Source organism: Pleurodeles waltl, chromosome 9 (genome assembly GCF_031143425.1).
Source record: "Pleurodeles waltl isolate 20211129_DDA chromosome 9, aPleWal1.hap1.20221129, whole genome shotgun sequence".
Classification (NCBI taxonomy): Eukaryota; Metazoa; Chordata; class Amphibia; order Caudata; family Salamandridae; genus Pleurodeles; species Pleurodeles waltl.
The window spans coordinates 758,957,200-758,981,047 of record NC_090448.1 but is presented as its reverse complement, the minus strand read 5'-3'; the positions used below and the strand labels follow the sequence as shown (position 1 = coordinate 758,981,047).

Here is a 23,848-nt window from a genome sequence, read left to right as displayed (position 1 = left end):
ATCTGCAAACAGTCTTCACACTGTGCAGAAACTCTTCACGGACAACCCACTCCATGTAGACTCTCAAGGCCGCTTAACCGGTGAACGCTCCACTACGCATAGCCTTCATCCGGTTCCCAGAAGTTTGGAGATAGTAATCCACTTGTGAGCAATCAAGCAGACATGGGAGGGCAAGTACCTGTATGTACACTTCTGACTCCTATTCACTTCTCATGCAGAGCCCACTCTCACTAGACATGTGGGCAGAAAACAAGACATGCATCAGCAAGTCTCTGCTGCACGTGGTCTTTGTCCTGTGCACAGCCATTCACAAGAGCTGGCTCCCTCCACACACCGAAGATTCATTAGGAGGCCAAGTATGTTAAAAAAGCATACATTCATTAGCGGTATAGAAGCTACAGAAAATTAGGTCTAGATATACCTTGCAGAATACCTTTCAGTATCATAAACGTATTCCAATATGTTACATTCAAGGGATGGTGTCATTAGTAATGACATCAATGATTTCATTGAGCATGTCATGATTGATGTACTATGTAAGGTCGTAAGCAGTGCATAGTGGGGGCGCAAGTTATAGTTAGCTCACTGAACTTTAGCTGGTGAATTTCAGCCATTATTCAGGTTAAACACATTACATTATCATTGGCATTGACTATACCATCAGTTTTATCTTTGTTTTTCAGTGAATTTCAGTTTTTTTAAGTGTAAGTTAATGTCTTTTTTACATAACTAACTATAATGTCACTTTAATTTTTTTCGTTCTCCGGGGCATGAGGAGCCCTGGCCACATGCACATAATTCTGTTAGTAGAACAGAATGATGTGTACTCCTGGAACTTATGCAGCACAATAGTAAGATTTATTGGCAGGCAAACCACCCTAGGCCTTTTGCTCCCCTAATTCCCCTCTCACCCCTAGGGTCTTGACCACAGGTACGGGCATAGCCGAAAACCCATCTGTTGTCCAAAGCAGGGACAAGCCATAAAAAAGTGATCATGGTGCACAACAGAAATACCATAACAATTCATGTTGAATACGACCGCCATTTTGGACTAGCATAATACATGATATAAAGAGTTAAAATCCACGGGGTTTAAACATTCATTCCTATCTGCATCAACTGAAAACACACAAATTCTGCCAGTAATTGAAAAATAAATTTGCCCAATGAAACGTACATGTATGATTGGGAACAATTGTGCATGATAAAAAGCACACTCATGCGTGATAAAAAACAGTGCTAATCAAATATAGGTAAGGCCCCCGAACCTGATTTAAAATAGAATCATATAAGGGATAAAGTCCCCCCTTCTGAATATTATAAGGATTTGCAAGTCACCAGAGAGTTCTATAAACATATAGAGAAATGAAGCAGAAGGCTGAGGTCCTTTATAAGGTTAGGGAACTATGAGTTGACTTACAGTATTTTTATCATGTACGTTAGGGGGTATTTTATCCCATATAATACATTATCACACCATCTCCTGTCCCACAAATCCCTTGAAACCTTGGTGCATGGCTCTTTCATATGAAAAAGAGAGCATGTTTGCAAACCTAAAAAATAAAAATAAAACCTCTGAAGCTAATTAAACACATCAAAAACATGTTAGATATTTGTTGCAAACAGATATTACAAGCTGTTCAATACTAGTCAGTAAAAAAAAAAAGCTGCAGGAGCTCGAAATGTATAGAAGCATGCAGAATGATGATACCTTCTCTCTAGTTAAGGAGTGCAAAAATAAACATATTCTCTCTGTTTGTCATTGAAAGCTGTTCAAATAGAGCAGAAAAAAGAAAGGCAATGTTTCATTCTCATTGCTTTAAACAGCTGCTTCAATAATACTCCGTGACCTGACCTGCCATTCACTTTGGCTACTGGCTGTGACAGCAGGCATTGTGACATCAGAACGCAACAGTAATACCATGTACGAGTTGAGTTCTGAAGTCTTTTCTTTATAATCGGCAACTGGGTCCATCACAAGTGACCTATTATAAAGAAATTGGAGTCTGACGTTAATAGAGGGATTACAGAAACCCATGTATTTTAATATAATATTGTCAGGGGTGACTGTAACTCTATATCATCAGGCTCAAATCTAATTACAAAACATTTTTAAAAATAATGAATTATGAAATATTTTGAACATCTTGAATTGTCCTCAGTGTGTGAAATTCCACCCTAGAGGGTTACTAGTACCACAAACTATACATCTCTGCTTGCAGCATACTTCTTCCGGTACTATTGGTCCACTTCTGCTGGTACTATAGGCCAACTTGAGTGGAATTTCATGCACCGAGGACAACATATTTACATACATAAATACATATATACATAATATATATATCTATATATATACATAATATGCAACCTAAAGATTTGATAATGAGATTTTCCTCCCACGTTTTTTGTTTTTCATGCTAAGAACTTGAAACAACATTTCCTTTATCATATCCAGAATATAATTGGGTGCATTTAAGTAGGACCAAAACCGTGGTTATTAAACATATCCTAGGGTATTAAACTATAAAAAATGAATAAATTAGGTGTGCTTCAATTCTCATAATTGAACAGAAAAGCAAGTAAATAAGCATGTCTCAATCCTACATAAATACAACTCACAACCATAAACTTCAACAATCTTTGGACAACGATTTTTCACTTATACTCATTACAAAACATCCTTGTTTACCCTTCAAAAAATCATACCACTCTAAATGTTCTAGAACAACTAATAATGTTTAATTTTCATACAGGAGGATCAGTGAGGAATACATTCACTTGCCTCTATGTCTTTCATAAAATCCAGATTCTGTTCTCATACATTGATTATAAAATTACAATTTTCCACATCCCTTCCTTGGAGTTGAAAATAGCAGAACAAATTGACGCCTGCCTGTTGGCCTTGGCCCTCTCTGCATGGTCACTACCAACTTTTTTGCCTTTATCCCTCCTGTTTTCTGAACACGTTTTTGTTGGCTTTTAGGACACAGTGCACTTTGTCACTGCTAACCAGTGCTAAAGTGCTTGTGTTCTCTCATTTAAACATGGGGCAAATGGCTCACAAACAATTGGCCTACAGGTACTCATGGCTTGTAAATTAAATATCACTAGTAGGACTGCAGCACCTATTGTGCCACCCAACATAAGTAGCCAATTTAAACATATCTCAGGCCTGCCAGTGCAGACTTTGGGTGCAGGTTTAAACTGGCACATTGACCTGGTAAAATAAACCTTTTACCAGGCCTAAACCTTCCATTTTAATACATGTAAGTCATCCTTAGGGTAGGCCCTAAACAGGCCATGTGGCAGGGCAAGTTCTATTTAAGAATTTGGACGTCATTTTAATGTTTACATGTCCTAATAGTGAAAAATCCTCAAATTCATTTTACACCACTGCAAAGCCTACTTCTCCCATAGGATAACATTTGGATTGCCTTGTTACATTTAATGAAGATAAATTCCAAATGGGAAGAGGTAACCAGTTCATGTTTGGTGTTTCTGTAAGTATAATTAAATTTCCTCTTTCATGGTAAAATCGACTAAATGTGCCTGGATGGGCCATGCCAGGCAAGGTGGGGCAAGGCGGAGCTGTACATAGGCCCACTTGTACTTGAAAAGGCCTATTGTGGCTGAAGACAGACTTGGACTGAGGCTGGAAATTCCAAACACTTCTATGAGGAGAAGCCTCCAGGGGTTTCTCCCACTTCTAAGAAGGCATTAGGTATGTAAATAGGACCCCAGAGCCACTCTTCAGTTCACTCCTGGACCTGTGGAAGGGCTTTTATAGGACTGCTTGCTGCTGTGACCTGCTGAGTACTTCAGAAAAATGCTTTACTATACAAAGAGGGGCTGCTTTTCTGCCTAAAGTCTGCTCTGAGCCCCCTGAGGTTTACTCTTCTGCCTGAGCCCTGCTCTTTTACTTGAACCCTCACACTGACTCTGAGACTGAAGGAGAACAGAAGGAATGCAGTTGGAGTGGATTGAGTCCTACCTGACTAATAGGTTCCAAGCAATCTCTCTTCCTCCCTTCTGCTTGGAATAGAAGAGGATAAATCAAAGGGTGCCACAAGGTATGGCACTGAGCCCCAACCTCTTTAGCATATACTTATGACCCCTGCCGACCCTTCTTGGATCTCATAAGATGTCATATGTAAACTATCCCGACAACACTTAGCAAATTTTGGCCTTGGATAAAAACAACCATACCCCAGTAGATGAGCTGCATAGATGGTTAAATGACATGGCAAGTTAACTGAAAAGGAACTTCTTGAAATTCGATGGGGAATAAACTGAATTCTTATGTTCTTCAACCTCCAAAGAACCGTATTGTCTCCCGAAGGACTTCTGGATATTGATTGGGTCGGATGACCTTAAAACCAGCTCAGGTAGTGCAAAATGTAGGAATATACCTGGACGACAACTTAACCATGGAAGCACACATCAATAAAACGGCAGCCACTTACTTTGGTCTGCTTTGGAACCTCCAAAATATTGTTCCCTTTCTACCCCAGCCATGAAGAAAGCTAGTCCATGGTACGATTCTGAGCAGAATTGACTACTGTAATACACTTTAGTTGGGAGCTCCCGAATACTTAATAAAAAGACTGCATCAAATACAAACAATAGCAGCAAAACTGGCACTGGACAAGTCTAGATATGACTCGTCATCCAAGTCCCTAAAAGAGTTGCACTGGCTGCCAGTTAAAAAAGGAATATTTTTTAAATCTGTGGTTGTGGTCTACAAAGCCCTGAATAGAACAGTTCCACATTCTTTGCAAAGGTATTATAGGTACTACAGACCTCAAAGATATTTGTGTTCTGCCTTAGCTAACCTAGACTGTGTCCCGAAATTCAGGAGTTAGAGCTGGGTGAGGATCATTCCAGGTAAAGGCAGCCCAACTATGGAATACACTTCCTGCTCCCCTCAGAGCCAGTGCTAAACTTTCAAGTTTTAGGAATGTCTTGAAGACCTGGCTCTTTTTGAAACAGAGTAGAACCTTAAGTAGCTTCTATTGAACTTACTGTGGAAGAATAAAAATGACTTACATTGGTGGGAACTGGCATGAATCTATGGTATCAAGATACTTGTTAGGTGAATGTCATGCTTTATAAATGTCTGTTACCTACTTACTTCCAGAGTGAATCCAAAGGCTAGTTGTCCGGCTTCTTGATCAGAGCCTCAGGGACAGAAAAGCCTCCAACCGTTTTGATCTTCGACCTGGACCCTGCCTGAGTGAGTCCTGACCCTCCAAATGGCGCCACCCCTGTTTTGGCCGCTTGGAAGTGATGCTAAAGGTGCAGAAATAGACCAAATACAAAACTTGGGATTTAGACAATTTTTACCCTAAAAGTGTTCTGACAACCGAGAGGAGCCCTGGACCTACCTGCTCTTCAATTCGCCCAAAGTGCATCACCGATTGGCCGGACTTCTGGTAGTTCTTCTCTGCAGCAGCAAATCCTGTTCAGTTGCAGACAGCAGAAGGGGTATCCTGCCTCATGAAACCCTCTTCAGCTATAGCCTGCAGCTTCATCCCACTGGAGATTTTCAAATTCCAAAAAAGAGACTCAGGCCTGATTGAGATTTTGGTGGACAAGTTACTCCGTCACAAAATAAATCATTAATCTCATAGGATATAATGGGATATATATTTCAGTGGACGGGATATCCATCACTGTTGTGATAGAGTAACTCAGAGTAACTTGTCCGCCAAGTTCTCAATCAGATCCTAAATCCAAATAAATTAATATTAACCTCAACTTCACCCAGCGACTCCCCGACAACTACATCTCCACCTTATACACCACCAGCTGCCTTCCCCCATTTGAACTTTACCTTCTCAGACAATTTCTTTGAAAATTTCTTCTAAATCTAAAGCTGAGCGGACACTGGGCACAATCTACTTCATGTATCTGACCCACACTCCATCACTGTTGGGTCTTACTTTCGACGTTGCACGGTCTTGTGTGACTTGATTTTTGCAATTGACGCTTTGATATTTTTGGCGCTATTTTCCATTTTAAACTTTTAAAAATTCATGATTCCGGTTCTGCTGATTTGATTTTTGTCATTTTGGTGTCAAATAATTTATTACAATTTTTCTAAATTGGGGATTTTTCTTGTGTTGTGTTTGAACTTTAGTGCTGTTTAAGTGCTGCATAAATACTTTACACATTGACTCTAAGTTAAGTCTGACAGCTTTTGTGTCAAGCTACCAGAGGGTTAAACACAGGTTAATGTTGTGACTTTTGTGGAATTCGCTTCAGTGACCCATGCACTTCAGGTTTGTACACATCAGCAGAGTATGTTGCCTCATCAAAGAAGCAGTGACAGCTCTGTGGGTCACGGAGTAGCCAACTCCAGTGATACAGCTTTAGGTGCCGGAATCATTTATGGCTTTGTGGACAGCAATTCATTTTCACTTCTGGACTGGACTGCTATAGTGCTTTGAAGCAATAGAGTTTTTCTCTGTACAGTCCACATCCTGGACTCCTGTATTTGATGGCACTCTCATATGTGATAAATAAGAAAAAGGCGGTTCAGTGAAATAAAGTGTTTGTATACGATCACATAATTTGGTCAAGCAAGGAAATCAGGCTTGATCCCAGACTTTCCAGTTTCACATTGTGCAGTTCTTCCATTAGCCTAATACCTCCCACTGACAGCAATTGGTAATGCTTTCTCCTTAATTCTTCTGGGGTGAGATTAGAGCGTGGGTGACAGGCTTAATCCACATTTTATTTTTGGCAGTTTACTTAGTGCGAACCTTGCTCAAGGACTTAAAGTATATCACCCATTGTTTTTTCAAAATGGGGAGTTTGTCAGGATTCATAGGATGCTGAGCTGAAGCTGGGATTCAAACCTGGTTTCCCATGATACCTGATCAGCAGCTGTAACACCAGGCCACATCGCCACCCTTAAAAGCTCTGTTTATTTTGGACTCAAAGCTCCAAAAAGACCTCGAGCTGAACAAGAGCCATGCCTCTGGCTCGAGCTAGGCTCGAGCTTCCAGTGGCCCTCCCACCTCTACATCACATGTTCCCTAAAGGTCTTAACCCTAACGTTTTTAAAGAGTAAGAAAAGCTCAAGGTAATGTGCTTGGTTCTTAATACATCCATGTCCAAACCGTTCATGGTTTTGACTTTACTATCCAGTCCGCAATCTGCGGTCAACTTTGCAGAACCTTTTGACCATTTTCCCAGATACTGAAGGTTATGCAGGAGGCCTCTCCATTGTCCAAGAATCCCTTCTCTGAAACACACTCCCAGAATATGCTAATTTGGAAGGAGACCTACTCAAATGCTGTGGCATTCTGATGCAACGCCTCTATGGCTAAGATTCTGAATAAGCAATAGAACAGTCCAGGCTTCATACAACTTGCTCCTATGACTCTTTATGTGCTGCAGGCTCCATGACTCTCGTCTCCCCCCTTTTATTTAACTTGTCAAAAGCTTAAGACTGCCAAATGAGCATCTTGATCCCCAGCCACACCCTACATTTCCAAGGCCTGCTCATTGTGTCAGCACACTAAAGACTGTGTTATTAACATTGACCTCAACACATCAGTTCCACATCTCTCGTACTTGTGCATCTTCTTTAATCTCCACCCAGACCAAGCGCTCTGAAGCACTCTCTTGTTTGAGATGGAAGCGGTCAAGCATAAGTGACATTACCATACATTACCACGTTCACCTGTGCGCATACAGGTGGTTCAGCTCGCATGTGGCTTGCCATGCTATCTGATTTTGAGGCTCATTCTACAAGGTTCCCAGGAGCAGGGTGCAGGAGGGCACTGCAGGGGGGCAAGGGAAAGAGATGTATAAGCATGGTTGCTGGCCCAATGTGAGGTTTGTGTTTCATGTCTGTGGCATCTGATGACAGCACTCAATCTGTCCAGACCTAGTTGCCCGTAGGTGAGAGGCTGAAACATGTATGGGATATGGTAGTGTGTTGAAGCATGACAGTTAAAACTGGCTCAATTGCAATTTTAGACAGCTACGAAAAAGATGCATTAGTAAAATTGTTGAGCTTGCATTTCATATCCATTCTTGTAACAACATGTAAGCTGGCTGATAACCTGACTCCTGTCTCCTTTTGTCTGTCACAAAACGCTAATTTTAAATTCTAAACTCTTACCTGCAGCCTTTGATGTCCTTCATAGTCTTTCCGAGACTTACTTTCTGCACTACAGCTGTGGCCGTGGTAGAAGTGTAAACATAACCTCCCCAATTCACAATAATTCTTTATCCTCTTTATTTTCAATAATTCATGAGCCCAGAGCGTGCATGGCCAGTTGAGTCCCAGGCTTGCTGGTACTGTTGTCTGATGTGCCAGAGTACACTAGAAATGAGAGAAATCATTAGGAGCCCAGGGCCTGTAGAAGGGACAGTCCAAAGCATATGGATCGCGTAGCGATCCCCAGATCATTTCCTGTACCTATGTCAGATACCTTTGTCACCTCTTGTATGACTCTATTGATTCAGATTTGATTGAGGCAGCTCAGTGGCCTAATGCATCCACTGTAAAGGCATGTGTTCGACCTCATGATCACAGGCTAAAATCCTGGTTGTCCGCTCAGCCTTGCATCTTTCTGAGGTTGATACCATGAGTACCATTGAGTTGGGTAGCCACAAGTTTCTGTTGTTCAGCGCCACAATACCCTTCTGAGTGAACGTGTGCTTTACAAATACACATAATGTTATTGATTAATAATGAACACAAAAATATTGGATCCACTCATCAAGGATATTATATATATACTGTTCCTAACTCCACATCTACATACACTATACTTATGATTGAGTAGTTAAGGCGATGTCATAGATGCAATATTTTTATAATTGGGATGTAACACCTGGAATATAGTGATGGAGAACGTCTTTGCCACTTTAAAGAATTCTGGAAATTCGGAGGTAAGGTTCTCAATAGATGCCAATCATCTATATGCTAAAACTCCATGCTTGTTTGTATTCCTCAGTGCCACACCCCAAGTGTGGTGGGTGTGCCCAGCCATGGGTTCTGTACTCGCTGTGCCACTGAGACCATGCTGCACCTGCCTGAAGAGGCAGAAGTAGGCTGAAACTAGTCTTGGGTTGCCTGTGTTCTGGTTCAGAAAGGACCTTGCTAAAGGACCTGGCTAAACTGTTTCTATTTGAGCAGGATAAAGGCTTGTTGGCGTATGGCTGGATCTAATCTGTGGTGGCATGGTGGGTGAAAACAATAGATAGACTGGATGCGGTCCAAGTAATTAAAAATGACTGAGATTAATTCAGGCATTTTATCCTTCACATTTTGTATTTGTCATTACTTAAATCTAACTTTGCTTCAACTTTTACCATAACTGACCACTTATGAGAGATTATCACCAGCACCAAGAGTGTGGGCTTCCCCAAAACAGTCAAAATTAATATCACAGAAGTGGTGAAGCCACAATCTTCTATGCTTGACTGTTGCACAGTGCATTCCCTTTCCTCTTGGCATATTATCGACCCAGTTTAATTCCCTTTTGAAATATTAGTAAAACTAGCAATGGTGGCGAGGCACAAATACCTAGTCTGAGAACTGCTTGCCAGATGAAAGCCTTAACCTTGATAAGAGTTTCAGGCTGCAGTACTGGATTTCGTCAAACATGTGCAGTGGAGTTTGAGAGGGAGGTCTGCATCGACATACACTACATAGGCAAAGGGCATGACAACGCATCAACCCTCTTGAGAGATGCATTGAAATCTGCATTGCCCGCACTAATTTCATGAGACCAATTATGTAGAAAATTGTGGGGTGTCTCTCAGTATACAAAGTAGTGGTGTGCAGGGAGCTCCTCTCTGCTAGTGGAGCTCACAGAGTTTTTGGAACTCCGCGCTCCTCCTGGAGTTTTCCCAAAAACTCCACTAGCCCAGCCAGTAGAACAGAGCTCACCAATTGAACCTGCAGCCCATTACGGGCTACACAGCGCAAGCACAGACAGTGTACGCTTGCGCTGTGCAGCCCATAACTGGGACGGTAGTGCACACCAGAGCACAGCCACTGGTGAGGACTCATCATCGTCATCAGATGACAAGGTGACGAGAACCCCTGGGAAGACCCAGGAAAGTCCTTGCTTCTTTCTCTTTGTAATTGTTTGTGCACACTGGTGCACAAACTAGGACTGAAATGGCAGCTATCACTGCCTAAGGCCCTGGCCTTTGGAACTCCACGCTCCTCCTGGAGTCCTCCAAAAACTCCACTAGCCCAGCCAGTAGAACAGAGCTCACCAGGTGCATGCTGCAGCCCATTACGGGCTACACAGCGCAAGCACAGACAGTGTGCGCTTGCCCTGTATAGCCCATAACTAGGCGGGATTGAGCACCAGAGCTCAGCAACTGGCGAGGACTCATCATCGTCATCAGATGACAAGGAGACGAGAACCCCCGGGAAAACCCAGGAAAGTCCTTACTTCTTTCTCTTTGTCGTTGTTTGTGCACACTGGTGCACAAACAAGGACTGAAATGGCAGCTATCACTGTGAAAGCTGCCGTTTGAGGCCTCTTGTGCACCGGACTGCCCTGTGTGCACTGCACACGGGACAGGTCGGTGCAAAACATGCCTGGCAGCTTTCACTGCCTACGGCCCTCCTGAATGCACCCATCTAAGAAGCGTTAAGCAGGGTCGGGCCTGGCTGGCTACAGAACTCCGGCTTCACAAAATTCCACAAAGTTTTTTAAACTCAACAGAGTTCCACGAAGCCGGACTCTGTTCACTCTTTCCAGGGCTAATACTAAGTCAGTCACACCTAGCTAGCCCTCCAATGGCTATCCCACACAAACCGCTGATTTACTCATCTTACACTGATCTCATAGAAGAGGGAGTAGAGGATAAAAGTCTATTTGCCTTCTAAGCAAAATTCATATGCCTGCCTTCTCCCTGGCTTCATTAGGCAAGAATACAATGTGGAAACTCCTGGGTACAGTTACTGGGAGAAGACTAGCATGCTTTTGGATAGAGTATTGGATATGTAGTCAACGATCATGGAAATGCAGATGGAGGTAAGTGCTCCCAAGGAAGTCGTGAAAAGTCAACAAACCAAGATGACAGCCCCCATTATCCTCTCTCAGATAGTTTGGAGAAACACTGCTACACAAACAGAACTTAAGCTACTAGGGACTTGAAGCTCAAGTGCACAGTCGTCTCTGCTAGTCACCAAATAAACATGGAACAGCAGCCACGCCAGTGCTTAATTTGTGCTTGTTTTTTCTGGTGCTGAGCACGCCACTTATTTGTGAGGGCCGGGGCTTATTCTTATGCCTCAAGCATTTGCTGCGAGCAAAAGACACATATGTGAAAGACGGAAGAAGGAAAAACTAAAAAGCGTCATAAAGGGAGAAGGTAGAAAGTTGCAGGATGAGATGAAGGGGCAGGAGTGGCCATAAATGGATTGAAGAGGCCCGAGATGGCTTCAGGATTACGCTGTCTCAGTATTCAGTGCTGGCAGATTTAATTACAGCAGCCTCGTGTTTAAGAGAAGGGCTTTGAACACCGGCACCTCTTAATTTACATATTAAGCACTGAGCCATGCCATTCAGTTTTGAAATGCTCGAAGCTGGGAATACTTTGCCTCCATAGGCTTCTTACAAAAGCTTAAAGAGCAGAAGCTGAAAAATACTATCAATGGAACGAGAAAACACATCATTATGACTATAGCAGAACCTAAGAAAAATGTGCAATAAACCCTTACATGTTTTACTTCTCCAAAATTGATATTTTTCTAGCCTTGGTGTCTGAAAGTCTAGATTTTATTAAAGACACAAAGGCAAGTATTAAGTGTTCTTTTTGCACTTTAATAAAACAGTAGCCCCAAAAAAAACTGCAAACCCCAGAAAACCTGGGAGGAAAACTACCATGTTACATCATAATAGTATAAACAATCACACGTCGAGTATGAACAAAACAGTCTTGACTGAGAGCAACAAGCCTGCTTTTCTTGTGAGAGTCAGTCAGTGTAGGATTCAGGAAACTAAATAAAGACCTGGCTTAAAGTCAATAAAGCAGATATCTAATCTTTAAAGGAGTTCATCAGGAAAGCAGTAGGCGAAACTGGAAGCAGAGGGTTAAGCCAGGATATTTGTCAGGGAGAAACCAGGAAAAGTGAAGCTGGATGTGAAGTAACTAGATACAGTGGAGCTTATTGAAGGCAGTGGAACTGCAGAAAAAAGAACAGGGAGGGTTAAACTGTGGTGGGATAATACTCACCTCCGTGTCTTTAATAAAATCTAGCCTTTCAGACGCCAAGGATAGGAAAATCTCAATCTTATTACAAGACCGGAGGCTCATATTATGCTTGTTCAAAGCAAAGAGATAACAGAGTAAAATGGATGATCAACAGGTTTACAATAAAAAGTTCTAAACTTGTTAACGTTTGACCAATATGCAGACCTGGGAATGTCGTGTAAACTAGCCCCCGCCCAGAAAGCTGCAGAGGCGACAACCCCTCTCACTGAATGGGTTCCAAAAGAATGGGTAGAAACAACAGTCAGGGACATGAGCCATCTACACCAATTGGCTAGGAGCAGAGACGGGCTTGTGGGATTTTTGAAAGGAAATAAGGAGCTGGAAAGAGGAGAGACTTCTGAGATTTGCAGTTGGAGAACTGTAAGCCTTCAAACAATTGCCAATACACAACTCAGGGTGAGAGGGGGAAAAAAGGGTAATGAACAGATGATAAATTAGTTTTGGTACTCCTATTGACCTGAAAATAAACTTCTAAAGAGAAATATCGGAAAGAGAAAACATCCCGACCTTTAACATCAGATACACATGTGTGATAGAAACTAAACACAAAAGCATAGTCAATTTGGGAGACAAATGTTTAAGCAATAAATCAGTATTGTCTGGCCATGAGATAAATAAACAAAGCACCAAAATAACATCCCACAAAACATATTTGGGAACCGGAGGTTTAGCAAAACATACAGTGATGACTCCTGAATGGACCATGAACCTCCAGTCGAGAGATGACCACATCTTGCGCCCCATCCTGTTCGACTTTCATCTGGCTCTAAGACAAGATCTAGGGTGACAGAGAAAATTGTTTTCCCGTTCCAAGCATCTAAGTGACTCAGCCACCAGAGAAGTTCTTCTCTGGATTCAGAATCCAGGACGACTGGGTCTGTATAAGCGAGACCTTTGTGAAGATGACGGATCTTCAATCTTTGTAGTGCTCTGTAATGAAGGGGCCCCGGAAAAATGGAGGAAGAAAGAAGACCTACCAAACGAGCTATAGATCTGAGGGAACAGAGAGGAATAGACACTGTATGGCATATCTCTCTCTTTATTAAATCCTCTTTCTGAAGTTGAAGGATTGATCTGACAGTATCCAATATAAAACCCAGAAACTCAAGGCGTTGAGAAGGGACCGGAACAGACTTTTGAGTGTTTATAAGGAAACCCAGTCTTGACAAAAGATCCTGACAAAGATTTAGATGTGCCAAAAGACAAGATTTGCCCTGAGCCATGATTAGAAAATCATCCAGATAAACTATGAGTCTTACGCCCTGACTTCTGAGGAAGGCCACTAAGGGTTTGAGAATCTTGGTGAAAGACCAAGGGGCTGACGAAAGACTGAAGGGGAGAGTCTTGAAATGGAATAAGTAGTATCCCCCAATCTGCCTCCTATGGGAGGAGGGCCAGAATTGGAAGTTCTTACCCGAGAGTTGGTCTCCTTTGGCTCTATATCCCCTACTGCGGGCTCCACCGAAGCAACGGAGATAGAACTGGGGCTTACAGCCTTGATAGAAATCTTGCTGGAACCCTTGATTGATGGAGCCTCTGTCGAGGGATTGCTCTCTTGATGAATAACGGCCGGCAAATCGATCGCTAACTTTGCCGGCCCTGCCAAAAACACACTGGGAAAAATGCTCTTTATTGAAGACAGGGCCTTGTCGATAGTTGAAAATGTAGATACATATTTGCTCATCTCTTTTATAAAAGAGTCTCTGTAAAGAAGACCATCAACTTTTGGACCCTCTTTCTTGGTTGCAAAAGTACTTAGTTTCGGGTCAATCTTTAACCTTTTTGCGCCTTTCCTGGGAGATGTAGGCATTTGCGTTACCTAACATACAGATTGCTCTCTGTGCCCAGTTCGAAAGAGCCTTGGGGTCAACATGCTCCCCTTGCATTCTTGCCTCCTCTGCCAAGTCCAATAAACTAGTCAATGGGCCAACTAGGTCCAGAAGTCTGTCTTGGCAATTAGACCAGGCTCTAGCGACCACTTTCTTGGGATCCTTCCCAAATTCAGTGAAAAATAATGACATGTTGGGTTCGATAGTGCGGGTATAATGTGAAATGTGAAATGTGATCTAAGACATGGTCATAGTGAACCATTCTAAAGAATTTGATGGTAAATTGACACAGGGTCAAAAACAGGTTCCCCTAAATGGTCTACGAGATTATTAGACGATGGATGGGGGGAAACTTCTGAGGGAGAACTTTTTTGCCTTTTTCTACAAAGGCCCCTTACAGAGAAATCATCCCTAATATTAAAATGAGATGTGACAGCATCCAAAATATCATCCCCATCGCTGCCAGTGTGTCTTAGATGAACAATGTTAAGGGGGGAGGAAGGGAGCACCGAAGGATCCGCCTCTCGGATGGAAGGTCCAAATTTAATAGAAATGCCTTTAGAAGGCACATTGTGGGGTGCTGCACATTTCATTACTCTTTTAAAAGAGCATCCTTAGGGCTCTGTAACATCTTGGATAAGGAAACTTCAAATTTCTTTTAAAAGTCCATCATAGAGACTGATATGGCATGTTGAACGGAGTCCTTAATGAAGGATTTAAAATTATCTTGAGAGATTGAGCCTGTTCATCCTCAGACATTTTAATGTATATATGTGAAGAGATTTAATGGAAGAAAAGGAACAAACGGTTAATTTACTAAAAAAATAGCTTCAAAAGCGATGAAACAGGTTTGGGCTGCGAGAAAACCTGCCTAACAGGGGTTAAAGTGGAGCACAATCTGGGTGGGAGGGCCAGACCGGATAGGGGCTGGTTAAGGGTGTGTCTGAAGGTGGAGACAGGCTAAAAGACTAGAAGAAGCGGACGTGGGGAAGCATGCGCTGAGCAAACCTGGCTGGGTTGCTCCGGCATGAATGAACAGTGTCGAAGAACCCTAGTGCCGGAGAGTTAAGGCCGATCAAATGAAAGTGGATGACAGAGCACGTCAGCTGTAGGACCCTTGAAGACGCTGCGAGATTTCAAAAATTTGGAGAGGCAAGAACTGCCTCTGGGGAGAGAAAACGAACGTTATTGAATGTTTGAAGAAGCATCGTAAGGCCAGCGGTCGGCAAGATGGTAAAAGCAATAAGGCAGTGTGTAAATATTACAATAAAACATAATAAAGTTTAACACATAACTATAACTATAATGTGGTTGTTGTGTGTGTTCACTGCAAACAGCAAGAAAAGAGGGCTTGTTGCCCTCATTCAAGATTGTTATGTTCATACTCGATGTGTGATTGGTTACACTATTATGATGTAACCCAGTAGTTTTCCTCCCAGTTTTTCTGGGATTTGTATTTTTTTCTTGGCTGTTATTTTATTAAAGTAAGAAAATAATGCATAATATGAGCCTCCAGGCTTGTAATAAAATCGGATTTTATAGCTTTCAATTTAGGCCATGCTCCAATCCTATACCTAATCAACACAGGCCCTCAGCAAAAGCCAGAATCACTCTAGGTGATGGAAAAAGGAACCCACTTTAGGCATTGTTGTTAGTAATAACGTTATTTTCCCCATCCTATTTCATGAGGGCTGAGTAGGACGTGGGTGCACAACATAATCGTCAAAAAAATACAGTCAATTTGCATATCACCAGAGGATCCATCGAAGTGTACATTGTGCTTATATGGCTGGATACTGTAAAGTGGGAACAGTACTTTTCTGATGCTGTGTCATTCTATGGTTTAAAGCAAATATAGGGTTCTTTATAAAAATGTGGATCACCTTAGTTTGGATATCTGACTTTCATACAGGTGTAAAAGTAGGGTATGAGAAATGGCTAATATCCATGGAGTGTGAGTGTGTGGGTGGATTTTTTCTCAAGCGGAGGCCAATAATAAGGGGGGTCTCAACCTTTGATTCTGCATTATAATTCCTGTAGGAAACTTTACTCACTAATACTGAAAAAAGGCAGAACAGAATAAGAACAAACTTGGCAAAAAATGTGTAAAACTTTACTCAGAAAGCGTGCTTTTTGTGACAGTGCAAACCCAATCAACCCTTTTGAAAAATCAGCATTTAAAGAGGGGCTGAGTTTGGACCATGAAGGAGGTAACACTCAAGAAAATGTTAGGTGTAATATCTAGACAGTTGGTCTCGCAGGAGTCCTGCAGGACTCCTGTGGTACCAAAAAATTTAAAAGTAAGAGGGAGCTTTTTGTCCTTTTGTACATTTCGGTATACATCTACCCAGTAATTTGATTGGTTGGCTGAAACTGTGAAAACAATGTTGAGGCTGCCATTACAGGACTTGGGGATTCAATCAATCAATCAGTTAGTAGAGTTGTAGAGTGCTACCTGTCACCCGTGAGGGTGTCCAGGCTGTGTGAGATTTGGTTCCTGAGTTATAAAAACAAATTGAAAAGGCCCATAAAGGCTGCAGGGTGGGCACACGCTTAAGTCAAATATAAATACCCACGCTGCACCCACTCTGTTACTGTGGTACCAAAAATATTTTTTAAAATACACTGGTCTGATCAAAGACCAGACTCTGCAGCCAACTGCCATTGTGCAGACCGTAGACCGTGTATATTGGGGTTTGGCTGCCTGCAGTTGGTTGGGCATAGGGTCAATCCACCGATGCACCATGCTAAAGGCAGTGCGAAGTAGGGGATTGAGCACCCATTGGATGGGGGAGGGTTTGGGTGCAGCTCACAACCCTCCATTACTACAAAGAACATGGGGGGGTGTTGGGTACAGGGCCTGGCTGGAGGTGCAGAGGTGGATTGTCCACCCAGTGAGGGATTGGCTGCCCAGGCAAGGTTGGGCATAGCACCTGGTCTGATTACATTTCACAGTTACTTTAAACATAGAAATAACTCCTAATAGTTGGGATATTTCTTGAGTGTGATTTTACCTGCTGCGCAAATTTAACCCCTTGCATCCTGGTTTTCGTTAACCCATTGTATACTTGTTTTTATTAACTATATTTGTTAAAGCAAATATAGACCATATATGCAGACGCACAGAGAACACCGTGCTGTTTATTACCAGTGTTGAGGGAGGAGAAGAGCATCATGACACACTCAGAATTGTGCTTCTCACGAGGCTTTGCCTCACGTGCTTCCTGGCCTCGAACCTCAATCAACAATGGCAATAAATAGCATAGGAACCCCTGAACACACCATACCCACTATTTATGTGTCGACCAGGTATCCTTGACACTTAATACTAAATAAATTAAATAGTTTTACTTTATAAAAGTAAACGAGTAAGAAAAAGAATACAAAAATGTAAAAAAGCAAAATAAACTTTGACACAATAAATATATGTTCTCTTACCACGTTGATATAATTGTCATCTGAAATAACTGATCCAAAATAATAGCAATCTGAATCTATAGAGGTCGGGAAAATAACATAAAAACCAATAGCAATCCTAATTGCCATTCAGAATGGAAGCAACCCTGTCCACTATGTCGCACTTCCAAATTGTATTCTTGAAAACAGCTCTCAAAATGGATGTCATTAAAAAACATTTGATTTGGGACGGCCAGCAAAATAAGGTAGGAAGACTGAAACACATGAAATGTATTTCTAAAATTTTAAAAACGTGCAACTTTCTGTTTACAGCCTCCTACCTTCACCAAAAATAAAGAATAAACTAATGAAAGAGATAATTCAGTTATGCCCTTGAAACAGGCTATTGCATAGATGTAATCATTTAGAATTGTAGTCAGGAGAGTGTAACATGAATGGCTGCTAGATCTTTGTTCTGAGCATAGTTATTTCCTGAGGTCCTTGATTGAGGCTTTCCAAAACGTGGCTTCCAGTGATGCAAGCGTAGTATTCTCAAGTACTGCATGGCTGGGCATCTTCTCATAAGCCTGGGCTTTTTTCTTTTGAGTGTACACTGTTGGGCACTAGATTTGGTATTGGGGCCCTCGTACATTGACAGGGAGGGTTGGGATTTGAGAACTGGGAGCCAATATGGCAACATTCCAAATATACCTTCCTGTGGTCTTGTTTGTATATTCTAAAAATAATTGCTAAAATTTTAATTTTCCATTATTCTTAGGGTGGGGGCTTCCGCCCGCTATGGCAGTGTTTGACGAGCTACGCGGGTAACGGTGAGTGAAATCTGAGTTATTCTGAATTACTGATTAATCTTTGTTTTGCATTATCGATTCTCCTCTAACCTTCTGCCTTCACTTAATCTTATTCCCTATGCCCTACGAGCCTTTGTATTGGGATATGGGGGAGAAGGGGTTGTCTTTTGGATGATTCAAAGACAAGGTGCTCTGTTTGACAGCTCAACAAACACTCGTGTGAAGCTGTCCATTGCTGCTTTTGGTGTGTGAGAGTTTAAGTGATGGGGTAGGTACGTAAGGAAGGAGATTCTATGATTGGTGGTAGAACTTGGCAACAGTGCTTGCTGGCTGTCACTTAGTTGGAAGTAAGGATATTCAGCTATATTTGAGAGAGGGCACTGTTTGGAAGGCTGGAGAGGAGGTGACAGTTTTTTGGTAGTTGAGAAAGCGATGATCCATTTAGGTTTTGAAAGAGATAATGCTGTGGCTGGGTGTTGAGACTTAAGGGACTCCCTGTCTGGCATTTGGGCAGTAAATGCTCTGGTTAGCCATTAGGACAGAGCACGGAATGTTATGATTCGTCATTAGGAAAGAGATTGCTCGGCTTGATTACTAGAAGAAGTAACTCTCTGATTGGCTGTTAGGGCACATACCACTATGCTTTGGCATTAGGATAGAGAATGTCTTAGCCTGGCCACTAGGACTGGAAATGCCCTCCACTTAGAAGGCACTTATTGGTCATTAGAACCGTGAGTGCTCTAATTCTCTAACTGGTCATTAGGACTGGGACCTCTCTGCTTATGCATTAGGACTGGGAATACTCTGCTTTGGTATTGAGACTGGGAATGATCTGCTTGAAAATCCTTTCCTATGTGATCTAGAATTGGGTTGCTTTTGATGGCCATTAGGACTGAGAACGTGCTGATTGCGCATTAGAACTGAAAATGCCCTGCTTTTTCATTGGTACTGGAAATCCTCTGCTTGGTGAATAAGACTTGGAGTACTCTGTTTGTTCATTAAGACCGGGAAGGCTCTGCTCAGGACTGAGAACCTTGTGCCTGGTTGTTTAGAATGGGAAGTTCTGGGTGGCTGTTCTTAAGAGACTTTGTTTAAGGATCCATAGTTAGACTTCTGTAGTTGCTGAATAGTGAGAGGGCACTAGTGTGTTAGTGATACTGTGGTTGCTGGTTCAGCAATGAGACTCCATTTGTTGTGTTACAGGACACTTGCAAGGGGGAAGGGAAATTTGAATCGGGATTCAGCAGTGCAGGTTATTTTGACATGGTAATATCTGTAGCGCGAGTTAGAAGGATGTTCAAGTTGGTGATAGCTAGAGAGGGCACTGAACGGGTGCTACTTCATGATAAGAAATGCAGATAAATTGCTTAGTTTGACCTACTTGGGAAAGGTTGTATTATTAGTTTGACTTACTGGGGAAAGGTTGTATCAGATGTTTTAATGCTTTTTTGTTCTGTTCTATTTTTTCCTTTATGTTCAGTTGCTGCCTCTAATGATTATCTCTCTCTCTCCTTTCTTTCTTTCTTTCTTTCTTTCTTTCTTTCGTTCTGTTGAACAGTATGGTTTACACACTGGTCCATTTCTAAGAAACGCTGTGACCCGAACAAATGCCATACACCTCATTGCCGCCCACCCAACCCCCAACGAGACAGCAGGAACTCCAGCCTCCTTTGCCCCCTAATCAGAAAGGCAGGAGACATTGTTCAGCTCTTGGTCAAGGAGGAGTAAGGCTAAATGGTGGGAGATCTCCAACATCTGCCCCCTTCCTTGACGCTGTGGGTGTTGCTGGCTGCACACAACCCCTCCACCTTCTGAGCTCCAGGGTGTGGGTGCTGAACATGGAATCATTGGATGCGAGACACTTGCTGCCTTTCTCTGCCACCGGCTTGCTGTGATGTCTTCGGTGGTTTGGTTTCCCTCTTGCAAGATTCGTCCCTCAGGTGTGGAACTGATTCCTGCTTGGGATGATCACATTCCTTGGGGAATGGGATAGAAAAGAGTCAACTCCACCCTGCCCACCCCAACCGTCATCTATTCCTCCTCATCCATTATTTTTCTCCCAGAGAAAGAGGGAAGCGGACATTTTCCTTGACATACATATGACCCACAGAAACTTGCCAGCATTCCATTGTGTTATCCATTGTTGCCAAATCTTGTTTTTCCTGTGGATATTGCCAAATAGATCACTGGTTCCAGAGGCAGAGACATCATTTACCACAATCATGAAGACTGCCAACTAGAGCATCCACATTTCTGGAAGGGGGTGTCACTGGTGGGCTGATTTTGGAGGGGCTAGGACCGCAATACTATGTCAAGAAGCTGATATGTCTTTTAGAGTTTTTGGCTAAACTGAACATCTATGGAAAGCTTCATGCTCAAGTTAGGGAAGAGAACGACCTCCATCATGCACACAAACTTCTCAATATTGTAGTAATCCCTGCCTCTTTACAATACCCGCCGGGTCAAAAATACACAGAGACGCAATGAGCACTGGATTACCTCCAAGCAATACTTGGTTCTCTCATCCTTAGTTTTCAAAGAGAGAAACTGATGAGCGGAGGGAAGAGTACAAAAGAGAAAGGGAGAGAAACTGAAAAAGTGGGGGAAGAAAGAAGAGTGACATGATATTGAGCAAGGAAAGTCAAATAGGGTTGTATATTGGTGAGTACGAGTCAGAAATAAGTATTTGAGGAACAGAGGCAGCAAAGTGGCAAAAAGAGAGAGGAAAGATGAATGAAATGTGTGATGGAAAAATGGTGGAGAAAGGGGGCCAGAATGGGGGAACCGAATAGAAAAATGGGCATAACGTATGGAACAAGGACTAAAAGAATAGAAAGAGAAATTGGTGAAGAAGAGACTGAGAGGGAATAAGACAGAGAGAGAATGAGGAGTAGAATGGGTGAGAAAATGAGGAGGGAGATGGGGAAGGAAAGCAAAGGCAATAAATAGCGAGGTGATTGAAAAAGAATGCACTAGTTCTAGGAGGAGAAAACCATTGGAACTAGAAAAACCATGATGCAGTAGATGTGGATGTAGAGAAAAAGAAACAGAGAGATCAGGAACAGAGAAATAGGGAAATAGAGAGAGGAAAGAGAACAGGGTGTGAACCTTGAAGGTCAAAATAAGAGGTAGTGAGTGACGCCCCGATATGAAGTGCACACCGAAGAGGAAGTAAATGGAGAAAAAAACAGAGGAACAACATCGCAATAAGATCTCTCAGCAAAAGTTTGGTTGGAAACAAGCAATGTTGGCGACTGTAACTGATTGCAGAAGGAAGAATAACCCCTAAACAACACTGCCTGTTTGAGGGGGATGGCTGTCCTTCCCCGACCCACAGTATATCATAATTCTGGCAAATACCCCATTAATTCCTTAACAACCTGTTCACTACATCATCCTCATTTTGGAGCACTTTGCCTGGATTATTGAAAAGGTTTTGGTATGTGACTTGTCCAGCTTTGCAGTACTCTCTAGCTCTTGCCACTAAAGATTCACCAAAATGTTGTGCTTCAAAAAGGTAACTTATTTAGTTGTAGTGTATCAAGCCCGGACTCAGACTGAAAGACAACAGCTATATTATAATATAATTACTAGTGTAATCAGAAATGCCAAACTCAGAATTCAGACGAGTAGGACTGCAACCAGGAAAGTTTGCAATAGTAATCAGATTTAGAATAAGTAACTTAAAATGGTTCTGAGACTTAACTATACTTAGAGATAGGCTCTTAAAACAGTATGTCTGATAATATGTTAACTTAGTGAGATAAGAACTTGCTCTTCTGTTCTTTCTACATCCTAAAGGTGCATGCTCGAATCTCATCCGGAAGAACTCCTTCTTTCTTAGTTAACACACTGTGTACCATTGAATTGGGTACTCAGTGTGTAACAAAACTGTGTTAGGAGCAGCAGCTAGGTAATACAATCATTCCTCTTAGATTACCGTTTCATTCCAGTTCCCACCATGGAGATGTTTTCTGAAAATGGCTGCCATTGGACAAGGCAGCTTGCAGTGGCAGTGCTCACTGTCGTATACCTGGGGAAAATGAGGTGAAGTAGCTTCTTGTTTGGAAAGAGAATTCCTTTCCAGGGAAAGTAGTGGCTGAGGTCAGTGGACACTCCTTGCTGTAAGATGCTTTGGTTATATGCTGGGCTTGATAATTTCTCACTTCCCCCCTGCTACCCATAAGTAACTGGACAATGATATAAAACTGTCCACTCGTGTAAGAGGAGAATATCACAATCAATCACCCTGGGTTCAGTTGAAGGCAGCTGACACAGTGAAACCTAGTTGGTGGTCAGTGTTCCTCCTTCGCATGTGCCACTTGGTTAGCATACACTAGAAAAGGTAGGTGCAGTTCACCACTGTACTCCTTCAGCTCACGTTTCCTGGTCTGCATCCTTCACAAACCATGCCCTGGCAGATACTGTCTGAGACAGTTAGTGGTGTGTTTGCTTTATTCGTTGTGTGTTACTGATGGCAAGATAGGCCCTGATAGAGCCAGAGTGGTATACTGACACCGAAGAAACAGAAGATAACCAAGGAGAGGTTTAAGCAGCATAGTGACACAGGGCCCATTTAGTAAAATCATTGAGTGGTGACAAAAACACATCAGTACTATTGTCTCGGATTCTGAACAATAAAGACATTGACAACTGTAGGAGAGGGATTTGGCCTGTGGTGGTCCACGGTCAGGGGACTATAACTAAAGGTTTCCAGTGTAATTATTTTGAGATATGGAGACTTATGCTCTGTTTTTTTCATATGCGTTATGGTTTTAGATAATCGTATATTTATTAATATAATCTCGAATTCCCATAATGCTATGAAAGAGTAAACATTGTCCCACTGACCCATTGTCAGCGTTTCTGTTCCACACTAGTATCCTATGAAAAATTCCCAACGAGAATTGTGATAGTGGACTTTATTTTTAAAATCCGATTTCATCTTTAAACAAGTTCGATCACTAATGGAATGTGGATGTACTCTCTTTCTCTACCACTCAACCCGTTCCAGCATGAAAATGAAAAAATTAGTGAAAAAGAAAGTACTCAAAAAGCGAATACCACGTGTATTTTATCAGAGTGGAAGGTTCCTTCTAAGGGAAGAAATGGAATATTGGCAATTTGGCGGAAGAAAGACATATGAGTTCTGCAGTTTCGGCAGATTTTCCTTGTTTCTTTCTAGGGAGCGCTCGTATCTGTCTATCATTAATTGCCGAGCACGTTTGGCGAGAAATTGAGGTGGATTCCCCTCTAACTTCTGACTGCCTAGCTGCCCTGGGCACAGCCTCTATAACTGTGAAAGTGTTTTAGGAAGGGCGGTATGGGTATGCGGTGAGGTGATCCATTGATAGGGCACCAATACCCAATGCGGCACATGGTATATTGCAGCTTATTTGTGGTGGTAGTTTTAAATGTCTGTTGGTGGATTCTCCACAGATGAACAGCCCTAAAATGGGGCTACTTCTGCCATGAGGGTGGATTGACAGAGTTAACTTCACCAGAAGACTCTCTGGTTGTGAAGGATTGTACTACAGAGGATTTTACAACTTC

General features: G+C 42.2%; 1 protein-coding gene across 1 annotated transcript in view; it reads left to right on the top strand.

Moving 5' to 3' along the window:
• The window catches only part of CNIH2 (cornichon family AMPA receptor auxiliary protein 2), a 460,347-nt gene extending 439,434 nt beyond the window's left edge, over positions 1-20,913 (top strand). Inside the window, exons 6-7 of the mRNA XM_069207924.1 lie at positions 18,265-18,316; positions 19,854-20,913. Coding sequence (XP_069064025.1) covers positions 18,265-18,298 — 34 coding nt within the window. The 3' untranslated portion in view covers positions 18,299-18,316; positions 19,854-20,913. The remainder of the gene's footprint in view (positions 1-18,264; positions 18,317-19,853) is intronic.
• Positions 20,914-23,848: the final 2,935 nt, after the last annotated feature.